The 22,910-nt window shown below is 53.7% G+C and overlaps 7 protein-coding genes across 7 annotated transcripts; 4 read left to right on the top strand and 3 right to left on the bottom strand.

The window, feature by feature from the left end:
* Positions 1-1,135: 1,135 nt before the first annotated feature.
* On the bottom strand, positions 1,136-4,589 carry J4E92_008758 (uncharacterized protein; the record flags this gene model as incomplete). Its single annotated transcript, XM_051500109.1, has 4 exons — positions 1,136-1,149; positions 1,194-3,369; positions 3,527-4,431; positions 4,571-4,589. The coding sequence occupies 4 exons, from the start codon at positions 4,587-4,589 to the stop codon at positions 1,136-1,138; spliced, it is 3,114 nt and encodes a 1,037-aa protein (XP_051349807.1).
* A 124-nt stretch (positions 4,590-4,713) lies between these two features.
* J4E92_008759 (uncharacterized protein) lies at positions 4,714-8,585 on the bottom strand (the record flags this gene model as incomplete). Its single annotated transcript, XM_051500110.1, has 2 exons — positions 4,714-5,479; positions 6,190-8,585. The coding sequence occupies 2 exons, from the start codon at positions 8,583-8,585 to the stop codon at positions 4,714-4,716; spliced, it is 3,162 nt and encodes a 1,053-aa protein (XP_051349808.1).
* Positions 8,586-9,462: 877 nt separating this feature from the next.
* J4E92_008760 (uncharacterized protein) lies at positions 9,463-12,081 on the top strand (the record flags this gene model as incomplete). The annotated part of the gene is made up of 1 exon (XM_051500111.1): positions 9,463-12,081. The coding sequence occupies one exon, from the start codon at positions 9,463-9,465 to the stop codon at positions 12,079-12,081; it is 2,619 nt and encodes an 872-aa protein (XP_051349809.1).
* Positions 12,082-12,729: 648 nt separating this feature from the next.
* Positions 12,730-13,155, bottom strand: J4E92_008761 (uncharacterized protein; the record flags this gene model as incomplete). Its single annotated transcript, XM_051500112.1, has 2 exons — positions 12,730-13,128; positions 13,150-13,155. The coding sequence occupies 2 exons, from the start codon at positions 13,153-13,155 to the stop codon at positions 12,730-12,732; spliced, it is 405 nt and encodes a 134-aa protein (XP_051349810.1).
* Positions 13,156-16,974: 3,819 nt separating this feature from the next.
* J4E92_008762 (uncharacterized protein) lies at positions 16,975-18,716 on the top strand (the record flags this gene model as incomplete). Its single annotated transcript, XM_051500113.1, has 6 exons — positions 16,975-17,175; positions 17,228-17,694; positions 17,745-17,987; positions 18,036-18,053; positions 18,118-18,496; positions 18,546-18,716. 6 exons carry the CDS (start codon positions 16,975-16,977, stop codon positions 18,714-18,716), a joined length of 1,479 nt encoding a protein of 492 aa, XP_051349811.1.
* Positions 18,717-19,651: 935 nt separating this feature from the next.
* Positions 19,652-20,720, top strand: J4E92_008763 (uncharacterized protein; the record flags this gene model as incomplete). Its single annotated transcript, XM_051500114.1, has 2 exons — positions 19,652-20,276; positions 20,326-20,720. 2 exons carry the CDS (start codon positions 19,652-19,654, stop codon positions 20,718-20,720), a joined length of 1,020 nt encoding a protein of 339 aa, XP_051349812.1.
* Positions 20,721-21,420: 700 nt separating this feature from the next.
* On the top strand, positions 21,421-22,658 carry J4E92_008764 (uncharacterized protein; the record flags this gene model as incomplete). Its single annotated transcript, XM_051500115.1, has 2 exons — positions 21,421-21,709; positions 21,766-22,658. The coding sequence occupies 2 exons, from the start codon at positions 21,421-21,423 to the stop codon at positions 22,656-22,658; spliced, it is 1,182 nt and encodes a 393-aa protein (XP_051349813.1).
* Positions 22,659-22,910: the final 252 nt, after the last annotated feature.

Consider the following 22,910-nt stretch of genomic DNA (forward strand, 5'->3'; position numbering starts at 1 on the left):
GGGGTTGAGGTGGAGGGTGTGGGCGGGACGGTTTGTACGCTGGGTTGGTGGGTGGGTGTTGAGGCTGAGGCGTCGAGGGTCGTGGGCTTGATGGGTGTTAGTGAGGATTTGGTGGGTGGTGTGTGAGGAGATCTTACCGCTGGTGCTGCGCCTGAATCTGCCATTTCTACATCTGCGGGTTGTTCTGTAGGTGCTTGTTGCGCCTCGCCATTTGTGAGCGCTGGGTCGATGTCGGCGTTTGCGACGGCTGGGTTGGGAGATGGTTCTGCCATTTTTGGAGCTCGGCGATGGTTCTTCTGGGTGTTTGACGCGAATTGCCGCGGTTGGAGGAGGTGACAATTGGTGTTTGTGGCGTTGGGATAGCGAGTTGGACTTTCTTGAGAGCGTCTTGGTAGCTTGAGCTTCGAGCGCGATTGATGTTCGGGCTAGCCTCGGCGTTTTGGAGCTTTCCTTCACTTTCTGCGGCGGCATCACCACGACCTCCGCTTGTACGAGAGCACGGTTTCTAGACCAGAGTACGTTTTGGAGACTTCAAGCCTTTGACATCGAGTAAAGAGTTACGCATCACAGCAACGACTTTGCCAGGCACAACTAAAGGCACCCCAACTTCTTCACACGTTCTCATCATGAGAGCAGTATCTTGCACTTAAAAACAGATGATATGATAACTATCTTACAAGCTCATCTACTTCGAATCAAACAAGCAAGGAACCAGAACGCCCTGCTACAGAAATGCAACCATCTCGAGACTCTCTTCATCATGCATTGCTCGGCCGTAATCCATATATATCCTCACTCGTGTTCATCCTTCATCTGCATCATCAACGTGTGCTCCTACGATATTGCGTAGCTGCAGCCATACGCATAAAGCGAAACCAAAAAGGAACAAAGCGCAATAACAGTAACTCATAGAAAAAAAGCCGTGTCACGCGGACCATTTAGACCGTCTTCACACACAATGCTCGCATCCACCTATCGAGATCTTCGCTCAGAAGCATACCCCACATTCGTCGAAACAGTCGTCTTCATATCGTTATTCGTAATCACACTGTTGGTATCCCACGTCCCCGCCTCGGAAATAGCCGGGCTCGTCTGTCTCCTTGGTGCCCTTGGCCTTTCAGAACGGTGGTAGGACTTATTCTGGGACACCTGCGTAGCAGTAGCAGGCCCGTTGTTAGCGTGAGTGATCTCACTGCTTGTGTCCCAGGTGCCGGAGTCAGACCCGTCGTCAGAGAAACTGTGGTGCTCGTGCTGCTTTCGGAGTTGCTCGACTCGCTTGAGCTGCTCGAAGGGGCCGGGTGGGTAGCTCGATGGGCCAAGGTCGCTGAATTGCGCGGAGGGGTAGGGGACGTTGGTGGACACTGTTGTGGGAGGCGCACGCTGAGTGACCTCACTAGCGGTGTCCCATGTGCCGGTATCGCTGCCGCTCAGCCTTCTCAGCTGGCGGTGCATTATGCTTGAGTAGGGGACGTTGGTGGAGACGGTCGTGGGAGGCGCGCGATGAGTAGTGATCTCGGTGTTGGTGTCCCACGTCCCAGTGTCGGAGACGTCATCATCAGACGCGTCATCGTCGGACACGCTGGGTCGTCGTAGCTGTCGAGGAGGCTGTGTGAAACGAGGGATGTTGGTAGAGATAATTGTAGAAGGAGCGTTGTAGGAAGGGTAGGGCACGTTCGTAGACACGGTCGTAGGGGGAGCACGGTGGGTATTGATCTCAGTGTTGGTATCCCAGGTCCCAGTGTCAGACACTTCATCGTCGGAGACCTCCATCCTCATTGAGTTGCGAGGTGGTGGCATAGACCATCGTTCCGACTCGTCCACGTGTTGTTCCATAGGGTAGGGCACATTGGTCGATACGGTTGTGGGAGGCGCACGTTGAGTGACCTCACTGCTGGTGTCCCAGGTACCGCAGTCGGAAATGCTTCGTGATCGCTTCAGTTCCCAAGGCATTCCTGTAGGGTAAGGAACGTTGGTCGAGACCGTGGTCGGTGGGGGACGCTGACTGATCTCAGTGCTCGTGTCCCAGGTGCCAGCATCAGAGATGCTGCGTTGCCGCCGTATCTCCCTGGACTCTCGCTTCAACTCTTTCGAGTCTCGTCTTGAGTCGTACATGAAAGGATAGGGTGCGTTGGTCGTGATGGTCGTAGGCGCAAAGTCGTGAGTCATGATGCTGTTGGTATCCCATGTGCCAGCATCGGAGATACTCCTTTGTCTCTTGACCTCTCGTGATTCTCTCTTGGCCTCCCTCGACTCTCGGGATTCTCTCGTCAAGTTCGATTCTTTGGTTGAGTCCTTGCTGCCTCTTTCCTTCCTTCTCTCGCTCTTCACACTCTTCTCGGAGTGTCTAGCGCTGCCATGAGAGCCCTTCACCGGAGTGTTGGGATATAGAGCTTTCATAGCAGCACCACGCGTCTCGTACACATAACGAGCCTTTTCGCGCTCGGTTTTATCCGAACGGTCACTCTTCTCTGTCCGATGGCTGCGGCTGCTCTTCTCGGTTCGCTCGCTCTTGTCTGTTCGTTCGCTCTTGTCTGTCCGCTCACTCTTCTCGGTACGTTCGCTCTTATCGGTGCGCTCACTTTTGTCGGTGCGCTCACTTCGATCTGTGCGCTCGGTATCGGCAGACTTGGTCGTGCGAATGCTTGCCGCATACCCGCTCTTTCTGCGAGTGTGATCCGGTCGAGGAGTGATGTCAAACAGCTCGTCCTCGATGGCGTGTTCGGTAGATCGGCGAGTGTGCGTAGAGCGGCGTCGCGAATGCGTGGTAGAGGTCGACGTAGTTCGCGTACGTTGGGGCACCAGCGTTTCGATCTCATCGATGGCATCGAACATGTGAGATACCGTGTCTACCGGCGTAGGAGCTCGCGAATCGGGATGCTCGTGGATAGTGTCATCCGTCGTAGTCCGTGAGAAGGACGGCGGTAGGATCGCGCTCTCCACAGACTGGCGATGGCGTATGGCTTCCGCGATTTCTGCAGCCGTTGAAGGTATGTCAGGCTTCGACGCAGGTTTCGGCGGTGGTGGTGGAGGCTTCTTCCTTGCACTCGGAGCATGTGAGGGAGCCAAACTCTCGACGGGCATGCCAATGAAGTTCCTGGGCGACGTAAACACGGACGTCGGGGGCGCCGGCGGACGTGAGAAGGTAGAGCCTGGAGGTGGAGGCTTCATCTTGTCATCCGAGGAAGGATTAGAGAAGAGGTTCAACGCTCGCTCGATAGCCGAGAGCTTCTTGGGCTTCTCTGGCTTCTCCGGTGACATCGGACGTGACACTGGAGATTCCTCATCCGTATTCGTCTCGGCTTTCGTCGGAGATCGAGGGGCGGGGGGAGAGGGGGGAGGTGGTATCGGGTCGCGAGGAGGCGGGCAAGCCTGGAAAGCCAGCGTGTTAGCCAAGTGATCTGAAGCAGTCTTTTCATCTTACGTAGATCTCGATATATCGCGAGCCTGTCAGAGGCTGGGTGAAGGAAGCTCGAAAGCGGTGCTAGGAACGCTGGGGTAAGGTGAACACGCGGGTGGTGTTACGTACCGGCGGCGGAAACTTGCCCTCGTCAGTCGGACTCGTTAATGCAGTGGTATGGGGAGGCAAACCAGCAGATTTGAGCTCCTCCATTCTCGTCACAACTGGCTCTGCATCATCATACAGAGCCAGCCCATGGTGGAGAATGCAGCCTTCGTCACGCTGCTCTTCGTTGTTCTGGAAGATCTCGTGCTTCGATTCGCGGTATACAACCGGGAAGATCCTGAGTAACAATTGTCGTTGCGAATCAGGAGGAGGTGGGTCATCCGTCGCTGAGCCTGTTTCTGGGCTGTAAGCTGGCCAGAACTGGTTGCTGGTAAATTGATGTTCTTCGTCGTGCAGCGCAGGCATGACGGCGGTGATCATTTCGCGCTCGAGACGAGCAAATCTCCATGTCTCCGCAGCGACCTTCACGATGCGCTTCACGGCGATCTTGATGCCTTCCTCCTCTTTTGGATCAGCAAAGTGTCGGATAGCGTTGACGATCTCCTCGACAACGGTTCCGGCAGCAGTATTGATGCGCTGCTTCGCGCCAGTGCTGGTAAAAGCAGCAAGGAGTGTTTGTTGTCGCCAAATCGCTTCTTTGCGCGTGCTCTTCTCGCGAATGTGGTGGCTCATCGAGGAGAAAAGAGAGTCGGCTTTGTCGTAGCGGCGTCCAAGACTGAACAGGAATGGGCCAAAGACACGGAAAGTAATGAGCTTCGATACAGTGTGGGCGATGTATGCGGTTCGGACTTGTCTGGAGGCAATGCTATCACCAAGGAAGGACGGTAGGTTGGACGGCACTTGCGCAAGATCCTCCGGCGGCGGCCTTACTGGAAGGTGAACGAAATGGGTTGTAGCAAGATCGATGATTTGCCTTTGAAGCTGAGTGAAGGATACCAGACTAGACGCGATGATGTTAGCGAGCGACTCTGTATTGAACAAAGCGATAGTGAAGGGACGAGATAACAAACATCGCATTACGCGAGCGGTAGACGAGAAAGACAGTGTATGGCAATACATGGTGGCTTCCGTTGCATCATCACAGCCGCCGGCCAGAAGATAAGCAACTGATCTCGGTGCACTTCATTGTCCGTTGAAGGATAACGAAGCGCACCCAAACCGACCATCATCAACCAACACTGGCGGCAATGCGGCCCCTGCTACCATCGTGCCGGCATCAAGAGCGAATGTGCAAAACTGGGAATCACTTACTAATAGCTGTCGCCCTTGCTCTTGATCTCGGCGATGTCACCATAGCATTCCATCATCTTCTCAAGTCTAGACTTCTCCGACTCGAGGTTGCTGGCAACGCTTCTGATGACCTCCTTCTCCCTCTGACTCTCGGCTCTGAGTTGGTCGAACGAGTTCATCAGCTCATCCTTCTCTCTCGCCAGTTGATCGGCTCTCGCTGCTTCTTCCCCAGCCCGGCGATCTGAGTCTTCTCGCATCTTCTGAAGGTCGTCGCGCTCCCTGATGAGTTCTTGCTCTCGGTCAAGAGCTGCTTGGAGCTGAGCCCTGAGCTCAGCCGCCTCGGCAGCATCTTGCCCAGCTTGCTTCAGCTTCTTGTCGAATTGGATAGCAAGGGCGATCTTCTCCGCATCGTGTTTCGTGTTCGTGGCCTCCTTCCATTCGTCGAAATCTCTCCATGCTCTTTCCCTCTCCTCGGCAGAGGTCCTCTCGAGCGTGCGATGCACATCTTCCAGCTCTTTGTACCTGTCCTCCCACGACCTCATGGCTGCATCCAGTACCAACTTGGTCTCTTCGGCGTCTCTTCTAGCTTTCTTGGTTTCAGCAATCAGCTCTCGGAGCTCTCTGACTTGCTCTTCCAGATTCCCGATCTGAAAGTGTAGTCTGGTTGCCTCGGCTGAATGCCTGTCTTCCAAGTTGCGAATCTTCTGCTTCAGCTCACCAATCTCACCATCCTTTGCGCGGAGTTTCTGCTCTTGCTCAGCAGTTTGCCGACGAAGCAGGTCCTCCCTAGCACGCAGTTGGTTGTGAGTCTCTTTGTAATGCGCAAGTAGAACGTGCAGATCAGTCTGCGGGATATGTGAGAGTGCGTCGCCAGACACGTGTTCGATTGCAGGTCGACTGGCTAAAACATGTGAATGAAGGTCTCTAGAACCAGAGGAGTCCTGTCGATGATGTGGGCTGCCATAAGGAGGGTACCCGGGTGGGTATTGGCTCCATGATTCCTGGTAGGGAGGGGAGGAAGAATGCGACGAAGGGCCGTAAGGATTGGGGTTAGGCGCGGGATAACCCTGCTGACTCATGCCGTAGGCATGATCTGGGTAGTGGTGAGGCGGCTGGGCTGGCGGGGCATAGTAGCTGGGATGATAATTTGGTGGAGGGGCCGGATAGGTGGGCTCAACAGGCACTCGGGATGCAAAAGCGCTACGTGGTTGATGTGGGCCTAAGTGGGACCGCGACACTTCATGCGCTTCACCGCTAAATGGACGCCTCGACGCTATCCTGTTTTGTACTAGAGCAGAATCTGAATCGTCGTCGCTGTCAAAGGTGGGAGCGTGTCTAGAGGGAAACATGTAGTTAGTATCGTAATCCATCAGAGTTCGGCCAGGAACCTTATGTATCTCGAGCATGTTCGCTTTGGGTCCGGCGTCGTGGTTGACGGTCCGCCGAAGAAGCGCCGAGCGACTACCTCACCGGACTGAGAAATGGAATTCACATACCTTGGTCGAGCTTTACTCATTGGCGGGCTCGGGGCCGCAGGTCTGTTATCCTCAATGAGCTGTGCCACAGCATAAGGCTTCGGTGCATGGTTTGGACCCGCTTCGTGTGTTCTAAGCTTCGGTGCATGTGGCGCGAAAGATCGATACGATCGAAATGGTCGATCAGAGACTGGAGAACGATCGTGCATGTCAGGTACTCCCGAAGGAGGTGACGGAGCACGTGCTGATTCGATCATGGATCGACGTGCGATGAATGGTATCTCGGCTTGCTCACGTGACTCGTCCTGGGCCAGCCGTTCCAACCGTTCTGCTTCCTCTCTCTGCTCTTCCGCAAGGACATCTGCAGCTGCTCGGGCTTTCCTAGCAATTCGAGCCTCTTCGGCTCTCTCACGTCGTAATTGTTCCTGCCGGAGTTCTTCCTTCTCTTGTCGAGCACGTTCGGCAGCAGCTGCAGCTTCGACCTCTTCCTTCTCTTTCCGAGCCTTTTCGGCGACTGCAGCGGCTTCGGCCTCTTGTTGGATCTCTGCGGCCCTCCGTTCTTCTTCCATTAATGCCAGAAGCTTCCTCGCTTCGACAATCTGCTCTAACTTCTCTTGCTCGAGCCTTTCACGGGCCAGTCGCTCTTGTTCGAGCCTCTCGGTCTCCTTATGCTGCTCTTCCTTCTTGGCTCTCATGGTTTCTAGAGCCCGTTTCACGGCTTCGGCAGCTTCCAGCTCTTCTTGGGCCTCTCTTGCGCGTCGCTCCTCCAGTAGTCTGTTGGTCTCGGCCTCCTTCGCTAACCTCTCGTGCTCGATCGCTTCTTGCTCTAATCTCTTCAGTTCTTCTCGCTGTGCGTCTTCCTGGAATTGGGCGGCCTGCGCTAGCGCGGCGGATTGTTGAGCCTCAGCAGCGGCCGCTGCTTCGGCCTCAAGCCGCTCTTGCTCTTGGTCGGCATGCTGTCTTGGTACTTCGTCTTGGGCAGCTACGACGAGCTCTTCTATCGGCTCAATGTGGGCATCTGTAGACGAAGTCTCGGGAATAGACTCAGGTTGTGTGATTGTCTCATGGGCTTCTGGTGCTGATATTCCTTCGACAGGCGCATCTGGTAGCCCGACCTCCACCGACCGTTCGACTGCTATTGGAAGGGCCTCAGGCTCTGGTTCCGGTGCTGATAGATCCTCGACTGTAAAAGCTTCAATGATGTCGTCCTCATCACTCCCAACTGACACCACTGATGGAGCCAGAGGTGCAGCGGGGGCCTCTGGCGCTTCTGGCGCTTCTGGTACTTCCGGTGCTTCTGGTACTTCAGGCGCTTCTGGTACCTCAGGTACTTCGGGAGCCTCTGGCGCTTCTAGGACTTCTCGTTCCTCTGGTACCCCTGGTGCTTCGGGTGCTTCGGGTGCGTCTGGTACTTCTGGCGCTTCGACAGCTTCTGGCGGTTGCGATACCTCTGGTGCTTCCGGCGCTTCGGTAGCTTCGGGAGCTTCGGGAGCTTCAGGTACCTCTAGTAATTCTGGCACTTCAGGTGCCTCTGGAGCCTCTGGAGCTTCTGGTACTGTGGGTGTGTCTGGAGCTTCGGGTGCCTCTGGCACTTCCGGCGCCTCTGGTACTTCAGGTGCTTCCATTACCTCTGGTGCCCCTGGTGCCTCTGGTACCTCGACTGTCTCCGCCAGATCTTGCTCAGCTCCGTTCTCATTAAGACCGCCATCCATCTGGTCTATCGGTTCGATAGCTTCTTCCGCGGTGGGAGTAATTACTTCAGGTTCTGCTTCAGGCGCTAGCTCCGCTGTAGATTCTTGTGGCGGGAGTGTGTCTTCAACCGGCGTGTCTGCTGGTTCAATAGAATCTTGAGTTGGAAGAGGGTCTGGCTGGGGTGTGGACTCTTCGTCTAGTTGTAGGGGCTGCTGTTCCTCCGGAGTATTTTGCTGCTCTGCATCGGGTTCTGGGTCGTGCGCGTCTCCAACCCAAATAACCGATGACTCTTCATCTTCTGCTGTAGTATGATGCATGTCTTCAGCGCTTTGCCCGGCAATCTCTGACTCCACGGCCTCGGTAGTATCCGCTGGCGACCCAGATTCCTGCTCTTCCCCCATAGGTGGATCTAGCTCTGCAGCGGGTATGATCTCAGTGGCCGGTGCCTCTGCAGCCTCGTCTGGTATAGTCTCTATGGTCTCAGGGTGTTGTGAGGGTGCAGATGTGGACTCGTCCACCAGCGTGGGAACCGTACCCTCGTCGGGCTCCACTTCGGAAGCGGTTGGCATGGACTGCTCCCCGGACTCTGCTTCTGTGGCTGATTCCTCTGCTGTCAATGGAGCTTCAGGCGCATCAGGAATTGGTTCCGCAGCATTCGTTGGCACGTTGTCAGGTGGAGCAACGGGCTCCACCGGTTTCTTGCTGCTTTTCTTCTTCTTTGCCATAACGGCCGCCAAACGTGATAGTTCTTGTAAATAGCGTTAAAGGCAACAAGAACTCCCGAATCCTGCGCTGGAGTTTGCGCTTCTCACGTTGAGCTCAGATACTCGCAAAAATTAAAAAGGCGCCTGTTAACGGAGCATGACGACGGGGAACATGTCAAAAAACAACGAGCACGCGCGAAATCAGCATATAAGGAATGCGGCAGTGAAAAGAATGGAAGAGGATAGTACAAGCTGCAAACGCCTTCCCGCCCAATGGGAGATTGGCAGGGAAGTGCCAGCTCATCGTAGACTCGAGCGGTCTAATTTATATGCCCCGAGCGTTGCGTTACCAGCCATCGCATGCGACTTCGCGGGTCTGGTACAATTACGTATATATGGTCTTGCTGCGCTGCTCACTCTGTACGACGATGGCGGCCAGCGACAGTGGACCGGCCACAGGCCATGGACCAAATTCTTTGTTGATGTTTACTGCCGCACAGCGATTCAACGAGCCGATATGCACGCGATGACGCCGCTGGGGCTCGAAAATTGAACCTCATGCAGCAGTGGCAGGGAGGGCGTTGTGGCGGTCTCCGGTTGGACAAGTTAGCTGCATATGAGCCTCGAAAGGAGCGCACTACAGCGGGTGCTAGCGGGAAAAGAGCAGCGGTGTGTGTGAAGATGCAGAAAAGAGGTGCGTTGTCAACAGCCTTAGCAGCTCTTGGCCCCACTGTGCCTAGCGCGCTTGGGCCCGTGGAACTTCCTCCGCGCTCCGACGCGACGCAGCCTCGACACGGCTGCTGGACTCCCATCACGCGCTCTGCACCCCCAACCGGCCTAGCACTGAGCATGTCACTCTGCGTTCGAGTGCTCTCCAGGTCCATCAAACGGGGGCGGCATGGCTAAGCTTCGGGCCACGCGCAAAAAGCCGATCGTCGTCTCATCCGAGTCTGAGGCGGATGATTCACATACACCGCCTCCCGCGCGTCCCAAGAGGGGCACACTAACAGGCGTCGCGACTGGGGCGCATGGAGAAAAGAAGGCTACCCGATCCAAGACACGTGCAGCCTCGCCCACGCGATCGCGAGCAGTTCCTACTAAGCAGTCTCCAGCCAAATCGCCGGCTAAAGCAAAGCCAGCATCCAAGCCTATCACTTCTTTCTTCAGTAATATACCGCGCTCGCAGTCGCTACACCCCACGCCGAGCCCCGAGAAACCGGCCCTGTCAATTGAAGATGTAGACGATATCTTTGATTCCTCAGACGATGCGCCGTCCATCAAGCCCCCGAAGCCCCTCCCCGTTCGCAAGAGACCGATCGCTGCGACAGCGCCAACGGACCCTGCCAATGCTGTGAGCAACAGGCAGAAGTTCCTGCGAACAGCGAGCGGAGCGCGTAGTACAACACCGCTATCCACCACACCGATATCGTCCCAGCCAGCGCGGCAGGATACAGAAGACCGGCGGCCGTGGACTGAAAAGTACGGCCCAGTGTCGCTCGATGAGCTCGCTGTGCATAAGAGGAAGGTGGCGGACGTGCGGACATGGCTCACAGACGTCTTCAGCGGCAAGGCACGCAAGCGATTGCTGCTGCTCAAAGGCCCTGCTGGCAGTGGGAAGACCACCACCATGTCCCTGCTGTCCAAGGAACTGGGCATCCACATGCATGAATGGAAGAACCCTATAGGTTCCATGTCGACCTCCGACAGCTTTGTGTCTGCTACTGCACAGTTCGAAGAATTCGTTGGAAGGACTGGAGCCTTTGGTAGTCTGGCCTTCGATGAGCCGACAATGAGTGCCCAGACGGCTTCGTCCAACAGTCAGACTGAAAGGCAGAAGCAGCTGGTCCTAGTAGAGGAGTTTCCGAATACATTCACACGTACTTCTTCGGCCGTTCAATCTTTTCGCTCTTCCGTCCTCAACTATCTTGCTGCCAATACGCAATCAGCTACTGCTTTCTTTTCGACCCAGGTCGATCCCGAGCAGCCAGTGACCCCAATCGTAATGATAATATCCGAGACCCTGCTGTCCACCAACACCGCGGCAGCCGACAGCTTCACTGCACATCGGCTGTTAGGCCCTGAGATCCTGACCCATCCCGGAGTGTCTGTCCTCGAGTTCAACCCAATCGCCCCCACATACATGACAAAGGCGCTAGAAACAATTGTTGTCAAGGAGGCGCGCAAATCCGGGCGCAAGAAGACTCTAGGGCCACAGGCAATTCAGCGTCTTGCAGAACTTGGAGACATTCGCAGCGCTGTCTCCTCCCTCGAGTTCCTCTGCCTGCGAGGTGATGATGCGGAAGGCTGGGGCGCGAAGGTCAACCTTACGAAGAAGAAGGGCCCGAAAGACATCCCGATGACGAAGATCGAGCAGGAATCGCTCGAAATGGTGACGCAGCGCGAAAGCACTCTCGGCATCTTCCATGCTGTTGGGAGGGTTGTGTACAACAAGCGTCTACCGGAAGACCCAAACACACCCGTGGCACATCCACCGAATTGGTTTCCCGAAAGGCGAAGACCGAAGGCCTCGGAGGTCAATGTCGACACACTCATCGATGAGCTAGGTACCGATACCCAAACCTTTGTCGCTGCTCTACATGAGAACTACGTCCTGTCCTGTGGAGCTGCGGATAGCGAGGAAACTATGGATTCCATCGAGGGGTGTATAGAAGCTCTTTCTGATGCGGACCTTCTATCGCCGGACCGCTTTGGTGCGGGCGCTGGCAGACGGGTCCTTCAAGGAACTAGTGCGGACAATCTACGCCAAGACGAGATGTGCTTTCAGACGAGTGTACGAGGGCTTCTGTATAACCTGCCATATCCCGTCAAGCGCGTTGCACCGCCTCCAGGCATCATGGGCATCAAAGCGAAAGGTCAAGGAGCAAGTGGTGGAGCGGCAAAAGGCAACGCGTTTGTCATGTACTATCCGGCGTCGCTGCGTATATGGAAACAACAGGAGGAGATTGAGGGTTCACTGGAGATGTGGGTATCAAAGGCGCAGCGTGGTGAGCTCTTTTCAACAGGGTCAACTACATCGAAAGCGGCTTTCCCAAGCGGAGGAGTCGAGTCGTGGAAAGGCAACGCTTCCTTCTCACAGCCCACATCGGCATCCGGCTGGAAAGATGCCGAAGAAGATGCGCCAGCTTCAATTCACCTTGGAAGCGGTGGCTCGGCGCGGAACGAAATGCTTTTAGAACGTCTCCCTTACATGACCACCATCTTGCGGAAATCACGCATGCCGAACCCATCCACAGCAGCCACCGTGCGCGAAATCCGGAAGATCACAGCCTTCACCGGAAACGCTCTCTCCGGTGCTACTGAAGAAGATGACGCTGAAGAAGACATTCGCCCTGGCGAGCAAGAGCAGTGGTCTACGGATAAACCGACTCTGGAGACGCCGAAGAAGAGAGGACGCGTGAAGTTTGAGAGTAAGGCACAAGAGCCGGAAACAGCGATTGCTGGCTTAGCGGACAAAGGTGCTAGTCTCACGTTGAGTGATGATGATATCGAGGATTGATCGGATGATATGGCCGTGTACACTATCATTATTTTCCAAGATTTCACTAGAGGAGAAGTTCGGCGCGATTACCGGCATTGGCGCTGACATGCTGGTGGCGTTTTCTGTATCATGAATACTATTCTCGCAGCAGGGGTAGTGTAGCGGAGAGCAGCCATATATTTACTTTCAATGTGTATATTGAGATACTTGACTACCTTATCTAATTGATTGAAGCGTCAGCATCAGACGGAGAACATCCATCTCAATCGGTGTTTTTTGCGATACGTTCTTATGCCACCCTTGTGTAGTCTTCTCTCCAATCTCTTCTTTTCGGTCTTCGCACATCTGTCATGAGACGGCCTCAGAGAGGTGAGACAGGTACAATATATTGCATACTGTTTACTGACCACCCAACAGACGTGCTCTGGATCATGCTAACGCCATCAGGTAACTCGCAGCGCCGCCTTATAAGCAAAGAGCTAAGCCAGTTCCGCAGGCTAAACGCGCAATCGCATTGTTACCACCTCTTGCAGCTACATCGATCGCGTCACCAAAACTTCAGCTTACCAAACAACGGTCTCTCTCTACGAGCTTTTCTAGCTGCTTCAGCGGCGTCTTTTGCTAATCGCACTTTAGCTATCCAACGAACAAGAGACATACACAACACTATGTCAACGCAAACTCACCATCAAGCTCTTCAGCAACTTTTCTCATAGCTTCTAAAGCCTTCTCAAAGAACGGCTTCAGCTCTAGATGCTCAGCACCGAATTCGTGCCCTCTGATCTCATACTGCTTGAACCAGGCCTCTAGGGAATCAATTGGCGAGCGACCGGGCGGATCCCGAGAAGGAAGTCTGGGATCAGCCCCGGCTTCGAGGAGCAGATGGACGATAGGGAGATTTTGCTTGAGATGGGCAAAGTCGGCGGGCCAGCCATCTTCGATTGCACAGTCTAGCGGGCGGCCTACACCGCGGGGGCGCTTGTCGAGTTCGTTCGGAGAGAAGCCTTCGGATAGAGCAGCGCGCATGGCGGCAAGGCGGGTTTCGATGGGTTCATAGGACATCGGCTGTGTTAAGAGCGGGTTGACTACCATGGTAATGGATTGGGCTTCGTTGGCAAGAGTTGAAGACGTTAATGGGAGCGGAACCAAGGACGGGGTTTGTAGGAAGTTGCGGGTCGTCAGTCGCGCTGAATTGCGGGTGTGATATTTCGCTGCTGCCTGCGCAATTGCGATGTAGCCTGCAGGGCTTCGTGGTAGTGAAAACACGGTACCATCTATCCCACTTCTACTTTGTAGAAACGATAGCCTGTGTGCTTAAATATTAACCTTGGAAGGGTAATATGGGCTGGACTAGACGCGGTAGTGATAGGCCTGTCCAGGTGATATCTCCCTAGGTAGGTATTGTTGTCAGCCCTGACATTCCGGCTGTCTGCCGCCTGGCGCTGGTATCAGGATATTGTCCTGACCTCGCTACTGGCTTTGGTATTGGTGGTCATCGATATGAATTTTGGTAACCGCTGCACGTTCTTGCAGTGTTCGGGCTGCGGAAGTTGTGAGTGGTCCATTTCGCTCTGCGTCATCGCAGGCACGTGCACGTGAGTGGGCGAGGACAACCTTGGAAGATGTCGCGTGTCGCATGCCGACGTTGGGGAGTGAATTACCCCACAGTCTGTCGCGCACATTGCGAGCGTGTTTACTCTTCAATTCACGACATCGACGCCATCATACTAGTGCAATTGTTTGTGCAGAATGACTCCATCCTCGGTCGTGGAGGGCCGAGGCCGAATCACGCTACTGCTCGCCCGCTTCCCGGTGCCGGCACTTGCACCATGCCAACCTCTCGGCCAGCGGTTCTCTTCCTACTCCACATCTCGCTCCCACACACCGAAACTCTCGGATCTGGGCACCGAGTCTCTCAGACGCGCAAGGGCACGATCCTAGCCATGCAAGCGTATGTCTTCGTAGCTCATTTCCCGGTCGGTCACAACGCGTCTCGACGCGTATAGAGCGCTAACGTCGACGTGCAGGTGCGATCACTGTCATGAGAGGAAGGTTCGATGCGACAAGCTTCTCCCATGCCGACGATGCAGCTTAAATGGATCAGAATGCCGCTATACAGATCGGACCAAAGCACGCACCTATAGCCAGGCCCACGTAGACACGCTTGAACGCAGAATCAAGCGCTTAGAGGTTCAAAATAGGACTCTTGTGCAACAAAGGAGGGCAGACTCAGTATCCTCTACAGGCCAAAATTCCGCCCCTAATGTCCAAAGTAATCATTCCAGAAACGACAGTGGCACTTCGCAGCGTCGTACATCTACCGACGTCGCGGGTGAAGTGTCCTACCTCTCGATCAATGCGTCCGGAGAAAGGAACTATCTGGGGTCCTCAAGTGGCATACTTCTCGCGAACTTCATCAGAGCCAATGTAGACGTTGACACTTCAACGCCTTCGACAAGTCCCGCTGTTAACGCTGATGTTATCAACGCGACTGCTTCGGCTATTGAGTTTGCTCGAGACTTACCATCTGAGCAGATAGCGAGCAGACTTGTACTGTCCTATCTCAACCATGACCACTTACGCTACCCTGTGGTCCTCCCTGCTACTCTCGGTGCGATGCTTTCGGAAATATACAGTTCGAACGCGACTTCCTCCACGCGCTCCGCAAGTGAAACCTTCATTTTCGACATGGTTCTTGCTATCGCGACAGCCAGCATCTGCCGGTCCGATTGGCAAGGGCTACCAAGTGCTCATACTCATTACATACGGGCGATGAAGCGAGCCTCGACCGTCTTGGAGAAAGGCGGGCTCGGTGCACTTCAAGCAGTTATCCTGTTGATTCAGTATCGGATGAGCAGTTCCATGGAAGATACCTCAGCTAGTATGTTGCTACACCTCCGTACATCAGAGCAGACCTTGTCTGATCGCAAGAGCCATCTAATAATTACACAGGCATGTGGCATCTGGTAGGAGTGGGAAGCAGAATTGCCCTGGAACTTGGCCTTCACTGTGAAACTGCATATCCTTACAAACGCTCGGATGACTCTACAATTAATGCAGACTTGAGTGCCGATCTTGTACAGCAGGAAGTTTCCCGGCTTTGCTTTTGGAGCATTGTGGCTATGGACAGGTATGTTAGGCAATTGTGACGCGAGCATATGCAAGAGGGTGGACTAGCTGACAGCGTACTAGAATAGTCAGTAACATACTTGGCAGACCTCTAGCAATTCACAACGACGACGTAGACACGGCACTACCGTCTGACATATGTGACGAGATCCTGCTTTCTGGACTCGAAACGCCCATGGCCGAGCACCTGGTCAAATGCCGCCGCATACCAATTTTCGTTCAGATCATCAAGTATCGCCTACTGTGTGGTGATATCATCCAGACTCTGCACAGTCACCATCGAAGAAATCAGTCGGATGATGAGCTTCGCCACCGTAGAGATGAATTCGCTGCCGACCTCAGAGTTTGGCGGCTGAATGCCGAAACCGTCGCTCATCCGGGTTCTCTGGATGAAGGCAGGCCTTCATCTTGCTTCACTTCACCAACTTGGTTCGAGATGATATACCATAACGCTGTACTAATGCTCCATCGACCATCGCCCACACTGGACACGTCAAGAGACTCAGTTGCGGTACAAGCGATTTTCGCCTCCTCTCAGGCTTCCATATCCTCGTATGCTAGCCTTCATCGTATGGGGCTCTTGAATCACAGCTGGCTTTCATTACAAGCTTTGTTTATGGCAGGGTTATCATATGTGTACGCTGTAACGATGCACTACCAGGCCATTCGGAGACAGCAAGGTCAACGACTAGGTGGTCTGCTGATCAGAAACCCAAGCACTATGGAAGTGATTAGCGATACACGAACATGCTCAAACGTCCTTGTGGCGGTATCGGAAAGATGGAAGTCGTTGCAACGCTGCGTCGATGTCTTCAACAGGCTGAGCGATGCTATCCTAATCGACGTTATCAAATTCAGCACACACCCCATCGCCGTCACCACCCCTGCGGCCAACAGCACAGAAGACAGTGCCCAACAGTGCAGCAACCGGTCGGAGCTGGTGGCGGATACAGACTCCAATGGGTTGGGCCAGCCTCACTGGATGCACCCACAATATCTTCAGCCTGTCGAAACCGATGGAATGGTGTCTAATACATCCCCACTGGCGATCGAGAATGAATTCAAGGGCTCTGCGTATGATCTACGACAAATGTACGATCAACAACAAGTCGACATGTCCGTGTATCGGTTCTCTCAGGCGTGGTTCGACAGCTTTGACTTGTACGGTGGTATGGAACCTCAGCTCAACGACATGACAATGGATACGCAATTTTGATGTCAGCATGCTCATACCGTTGCCAAGACTGGCCTCGCATGAGGCTGCCCGCTTTTGCGCAGGGTGAAGCAATCAACTGACAATTTCGAGTGTGCGGGAAATTGGCCACAATCAATTGACTGGAATTACTAGCGCCACAATCACCACACATCCGTCACGCTTGCGGCTCACGGAAGATGCGGTCGCTCTAGAATAGTTACATTTGCATCTTTCGGCGTGGGCACGCCGAGCGGCGTCGTTGCCAAGCAGTCCACCGGTAGTCTTGCTCGGGGCGGCGTCGCCGAGGGGTGGTGACCCGCCACTGCGAGTCAGCGCTTCGGAGCGGGACTACCAAAGTTGGGATCTTAGCGCCCCAAGTCTGACTTTCATGTCGATATCTGGTGCGAGGACGCCATTATCCGGGGCGACCCCACGGGGAGAAGGACTAGTGTTCGATGCGCGGGGTAAATGAATGAGATTTGATATAAATCATTGTCCCGTCAATAGGGCGATGCATCTTTTTCGCAGTGCCTTTAGCCTGGGTTCTTGCCCTACTCTTGACGCTGAAAGACCCTGTCGACGATACCATGGCCTCACCGCAATCTGAGCCCGTGCAGGGTGTAGGATCTCCCATGCCAGGTCACACCGCGGACCCCATCGATGAGAAGTTCCAGAGCCAGCATATGGAGTATGAGAAAGTCGAGGTCAAAGGCGATTACTCTGGGGCCGTGGCCAAGACGAGCCCCGAGGAGAAGAAGCTCGTGAGGAAGCTGGACATCTGGATTATGGTCAGTCAACTATTGCCATACCTCTCAAATTTTGACTAATTACCCGATCCAGCCCATGCTCTGGTTGATGTACTGGCTCAACTACCTAGACCGCAACGCCATTACCCTCGCCCGCCTCAATGGTTTCCAAGACGATCTTGGACTCACCAGCAACCAATACAGCACTGCTATCTCGATTCTGTTCGTCGGATACATCCTGGGCCAAATACCGAGTAACATGATTATAACGCGAGTGAAACCTTCATGGTACATGGGAATCTGTATGATGGGCTGGGCGGTTGTAAGCGGGCTTACCGCCATCGTTCACAACTACACAGGCATCGTACTTGTACGCTTCTTCTTGGGTGTAGTCGAGGCACCATACTACCCAGGAGCGCTCTATCTCTTAAGCATCTTCTACACGAGAAAAGAGATTGCGACACGCATCAGCATTCTCTACTCTGGCAATATCCTCGCGTCGTCATTCGCCGGACTCATTGCGCTTGGCGTTTTCAAACTTGATGGTGTGCATGGTATCAGGTATGATCCCCACACAGTTCTTGTGAAACAGATACTGACCTCACGTCAAGCGGATGGCGTTGGTTGTTCATAATACAGGGTGTCGTCACCTTCATCATTGCCGTAATAGCTTGCTTTACCCTCCCTGACGAGCCTTTAACCACATGGTGGCTCAACCCCGAAGAACGCCAACTTGCGCACGCCCGGGTTGCGCGAGATACAGTCGGCCACTCCGCCGACGTCTCCATGCTGGCAGGCCTAAAGGAAGCTATCCGAGACCCCAAAGTTTGGGTATTCGTCTACATGCAACACCTGTAAGTTCTATCGGTTCCGCTACGACTACCGTCTCTGACACTGTCTAGGCACATTGCTACCAATGGGTAAGTTCTGACTGTACGAAGTGCATGTGAGACATATACTGACTTCGTACCCCTACCTCTGCAGGTTCAAGAACTTCATGCCAACGATCGTCAACACACTCGGCTTCTCTCAGGAAGTTACACTCGTATTGACATGTCCACCTTACTTGATTGCGGGCGCATTCTCCGTCGCATGGGCCATATCATCCGGCCATTTCAACGAACGCACCTGGCACATCACCATTGCCAAAGGTGTGGCTGTCTTTGGCTTCGTGCTCGGCTGCGCGACTATGAACGTGGGCGCGAGGTACTTTGCCATGTGCGTCTTTACCATCGGCACGTATGGCGTCAACAGCATCATTCTTGGATGGGTGTCCTCAACCTGTGGACAAACGAGAGAGAAGAAATCTGCTGCGCTGGCTATTGCCAACGTCGCAGCTACACTCAGCTTGATCTGGACTCCCGTAAGTCTCGCATCTCGATCGCCTGGATATGCTAACTAATGGTAAACAGTACATCTGGCCAGAGTGGTCGGAGCCGCGGTTCGTCCTCCCCTTGGCTATGAGTGCTGGTATGGCACTAATGTGTGCGGCTGGCGCATGGTTCATGCGCTGGTGGTTGGTGCGGGAGAACAGGAGGATTAAGAGCTCGAACTCTGAGACTACGATGTTCTACGCCTATTAAAAGAGGTGACGTCTCGAACGTATATTGAAGCAATCAACTACTGCCCCAAGGGTTCCAAGCCTATGTACCCAATGTACCAATGTGAGCCTGAGCTGACGCCACTGACCCACCGTATTGTGTTATTCACCTTCTCTGTTGAACCTGATCGCTTGGATGTAGCATATAACTTCATACGGTAGCCATTAGCTTACCAGAGCTGGTTTCCATACTCTGGCCTTCTCTTGGCGGACAGCTGACTATACGATATGTCGAAATGCTCTTTTTTTCACATTCGGCATTTGGGTGTTTGTGTCGAACGTGTCACATGTTGCATTGGTTCTGGGAGAGAGCTGAATGTCGGTTAAATGAGTCATGAACCGCAGGGCTGATACGGAGTCTCGCCAGGACTTCGGGAACTCCTGGGGTAGGAATCCTTTGACCTTTTTAGAAGGTAGGGCGATCGGTGTGTTTTGATTCGCTTGAGTCATTCAACAACTTCCGTCATTATGCCGTACGAGATGATTTTCCTGCTATTTTCCCCTGTAGGAGTTTCCGATCACATGTCGATCCTCTGTACACGGTATGCATTGGCAATTTAAATCACACATGCCAACTATCTGGCGAAAATCGATACTTCATGGGGCCGGCGAAGGATCCTGTCTGTTACATGGAGCGCATCCTACGCGCAATCCTACGCGGCATGCTACGCATCCGACGGCAGTGTATCTAACAATGAGCCCACTTTATCACACCAGGAGCGTCTAACGTTCCGCAAACCTTTGCAACACCAATCGTCAACACCATGGGACTGTGGGACGTGGAAGACTATGGCACTATCGCTGATAGGGCTTGCTGGTCTATGTTCGCAGTCACAGCTGGCGAGTAGCCCTATTATGTTGCGCCGAATGGCAGCTAACTGTCTTGCAGTGTTCGTGGCGTTGAGAGTCGGCACTCGCATGTCCAGCAAAGGCGGTGGCCTTGGAATGGACGACTATATCACCGTATTCTGCGTCGTTGTGATGCTCGTCACCTGCATCCTGATCTCAATCGGCACACAGTACGGTCTCGGACGGAGGATGGAGGCCATCGATCCCCCGTTGATACCGCGAGCTCTCAAGTGGAATGTGATCATCAGTTCGGTACTGATATGGACGTTTTCGCTACCCAAGTTCGCCATCATCGCTATCCTCAAGCGCATTCTGGACTACGGCCTCAAAACGACGATACTATTCTGGGGCCTCGCACTCAGCTCCCAGGCCTGCATATTGGCTACCTCGATCTGGTGGTACAAGCAATGCGATCCGGTCGAATTTGGCTGGAACAGAACCATTCCGGGTGGAAAATGTGCCAGTACCAAGGTCATGTCAGATTTGGGCTATTTCACTTCGGCCTACTCTGCCTTCCTGGATGTTTTCTTCGCTGTGTATCCGATCCCATTCATTATGCGCCTCAACATGCCACTCAAGAACCGCATCCTGGTCTCGATCGCGCTGGGCCTCACTATCCTGGCCTTCATCCTCACCATCTACAAACTCACAATCTTTGGAGAAATTTTCGTGGTACTGGCGGAGAACCCGACTTGTGAGTTATTCATCCCACATATTTCTCAGTATAGAACTAACTTTGTTAGACCCGGTCCCGCTTCTCGATATACTCGGTCTAGGAGAGGGTTGTATTCTCATCGTATGCTCCTCTTTGCCCACACTGGGCCCGCTCTTCCGCTCGGTCAGAGGCAAGGTTCGGACTCTCAGTGGCAGTGGCAATGGCAGTAGGACCACCAGCCAGGGACGACGCAGCAGCGCCACCCACGGAGGGCTATCCAGCACCAGCGGAAGGTGGGAAAAACTTCTAAGGCATCAGTTAGATGACGTGGAGAGGACATCGACCCACACCGGTGAAAGCATCGATGACATCCCGCTCGTTTACCACGGCGCGGACCAGATCCACAAGACGCTTGAGTTTAACGTGACGACGAGCGCGAGGGGCGACCGATGGGCGAAGCGAATTGACGATCGTGACAAGTAGCTTGGTATCAGTGTGGGGGTCAGTACTTCCTCTAAACATCTACGCGCGCGATAGGGCAGCAGGGTCGTGGTGATGATCTGATTGGGCAAGCTTGGATGTCTTTGAAATGATGTTGTTGAGGCAACCTTGGAATGTTATCAAGGCGAGGAACTGTGAAACTCAATACACACTCTTCAGCAACACCAAAGTTCGACTGCTACAATAGGTATCAACCGGTAGGTCTTGTCAAGGTCGCTCGGGTTTGAGGGGCTGCGTGCCAGGCACTACATGCCAAGGATGGCGTGAGAAGTTGGGGGCCCAACGGGTGGGTCTGCCCCTGAGACATCCTTGCTCACTCAAATTTCGGATACTGTGTCCTCAACTGATCAGTGGTAACCACTTCAACCCGCATGACATTAAATCGTGCGGCTTGTTAGATGCAATTCGGGACTAATTAATCCGTAGAAGTTCGGCCACATCACGTGTCTTCGAGGACAGTTTACGTATCAGGAAAAGTGCATAGAGGAAGAATGGATCTTAGTACGCGCTTATCCGCTACAAGGAATTTACTAACTACTATAGTATTTGGAAACCTTCAGTCGGCCGGTAGATATGGCCACAGTTTACGGTAGATAACAACATTTCTCTTTGTCAAATAGTAGACGGCGTGTCGTTACCGTTGTTCCTGCATCTTTCCCAAAAATTAATACCTGTTTCCAACATGGCATCAGCAGACCAACTTATCGGAGCCCTGGAGGGCCTCGACGCGAACTCCTTCGTTAGCGAAGCAGAGCGCGTCCGTGCCATGGACGCGCTGACCCTGGCCTTGAGCAAAGTACACAAGCCGTGGGACATTGTTTGGCAGCACTGCTGGGTCAACCCGGCCACCAATGCATGCGTCAAGACGTTGATTGACGCGGGTGTCTTCAGCAAATGGATTGAGACCGGAGGCGGAGAGAAGACTTGCGCGGAACTGGCCAAGTTAACGGGTGCCGATGTAGTGCTTATTCGTAGGTTACAAGTCTTCTCTGCTGGAATCATGATGAACATTCTGACGGCAATGCAGGACGCATGATTCGGCAAATTTCTGGGCAGAATCTTGTCATTGAGACCGCCGAAGACACCTATAAGCCTACGCCGTGGGTACGCGCTCTCGCTGAGGATCAGGCCCTCGCCAACGTCTATGGTGAATTCTATGGCTTCGTCAATTCCCCCATGTTCAGGACTTTGCCAGCCTACCTCAAGAAGACGGGATACAAGGTTCCTACTAACCCCAACGACGGTAACTGGCAGTTCATGAGGGGCTCAGATGAGAATCTGTTCCAGTCCCTTGGCGCGAACCCTGCCGCCGCACGGGAGTTTAATGATGCCATGGAGAGCCACTCCAAGCATAACTTGACGCCCTGGGTTGATGTTTACCCAACTGAGACTCTTGTGAAAGAGTCCAAGCCTGACCGGCCACTTGTCGTCGATGTCGGTGGTAGCAAGGGCCACGACCTGACCAAATTCCATCTGCGCCACCCTGATATCCCTGAGGGCAGTCTGGTGCTCCAAGACCTGCCCGATATTCTGAAGGAGTTGACTATTGACGACACTATCTCTATCCACCCTCATGACTTTTTTAAACCGCAGCCAGTGAAAGGTGCCCGTGCCTACTTCATGCACAACGTGCTGCACGACTGGGAAGACATGCAGGCGAAGCAGATCCTTTCTCACCTTGCCGAAGCTATGGAACCCGGATATTCGAAGCTTCTCGTTCATGAAAGTTTGGTCAGCTCCGTCAAGCCGCTCGCTCGTGTGACAACGTCTGATATCACCATGATGGCGTGTCTTGGTGCGAAGGAGAGGACGGAGGCTGAATGGCGGGCGCTGGTGGAGAGTGTAGGATTGAAGGTGCTTAAGATATGGAGACCACCTCACTCTGTAGAAAGTGTTATTGAGGCAGAGCTACCTAGGTAGTTTGAATTGTGTCGCACGGTCGGGTGCGGGTATTTTAGAAAGAACAGCTGAAATAGAGCGTGTGTATTGTGTTGTTTGTAACCTCGTAGTTGAGCTTATTCAAAGGTCATCGCACGAGGTTATTGATAACAACGTTTCCGACAGCGTTTAGCCTACGACACACACCTTCAGATCTTATTGCGTCCTAGATCAGGTCTGACCCTTATCAGAGTTCGCACTTTTGTCAATAGCACAACACTTAGCCGGTAATCT

The sequence above is a fragment of the Alternaria infectoria genome (assembly GCF_024043175.1).
Source record: "Alternaria infectoria strain BMP 0036 chromosome Unknown scaffold_18, whole genome shotgun sequence".
In the NCBI taxonomy this organism is placed as follows: domain Eukaryota; kingdom Fungi; phylum Ascomycota; class Dothideomycetes; order Pleosporales; family Pleosporaceae; genus Alternaria; species Alternaria infectoria.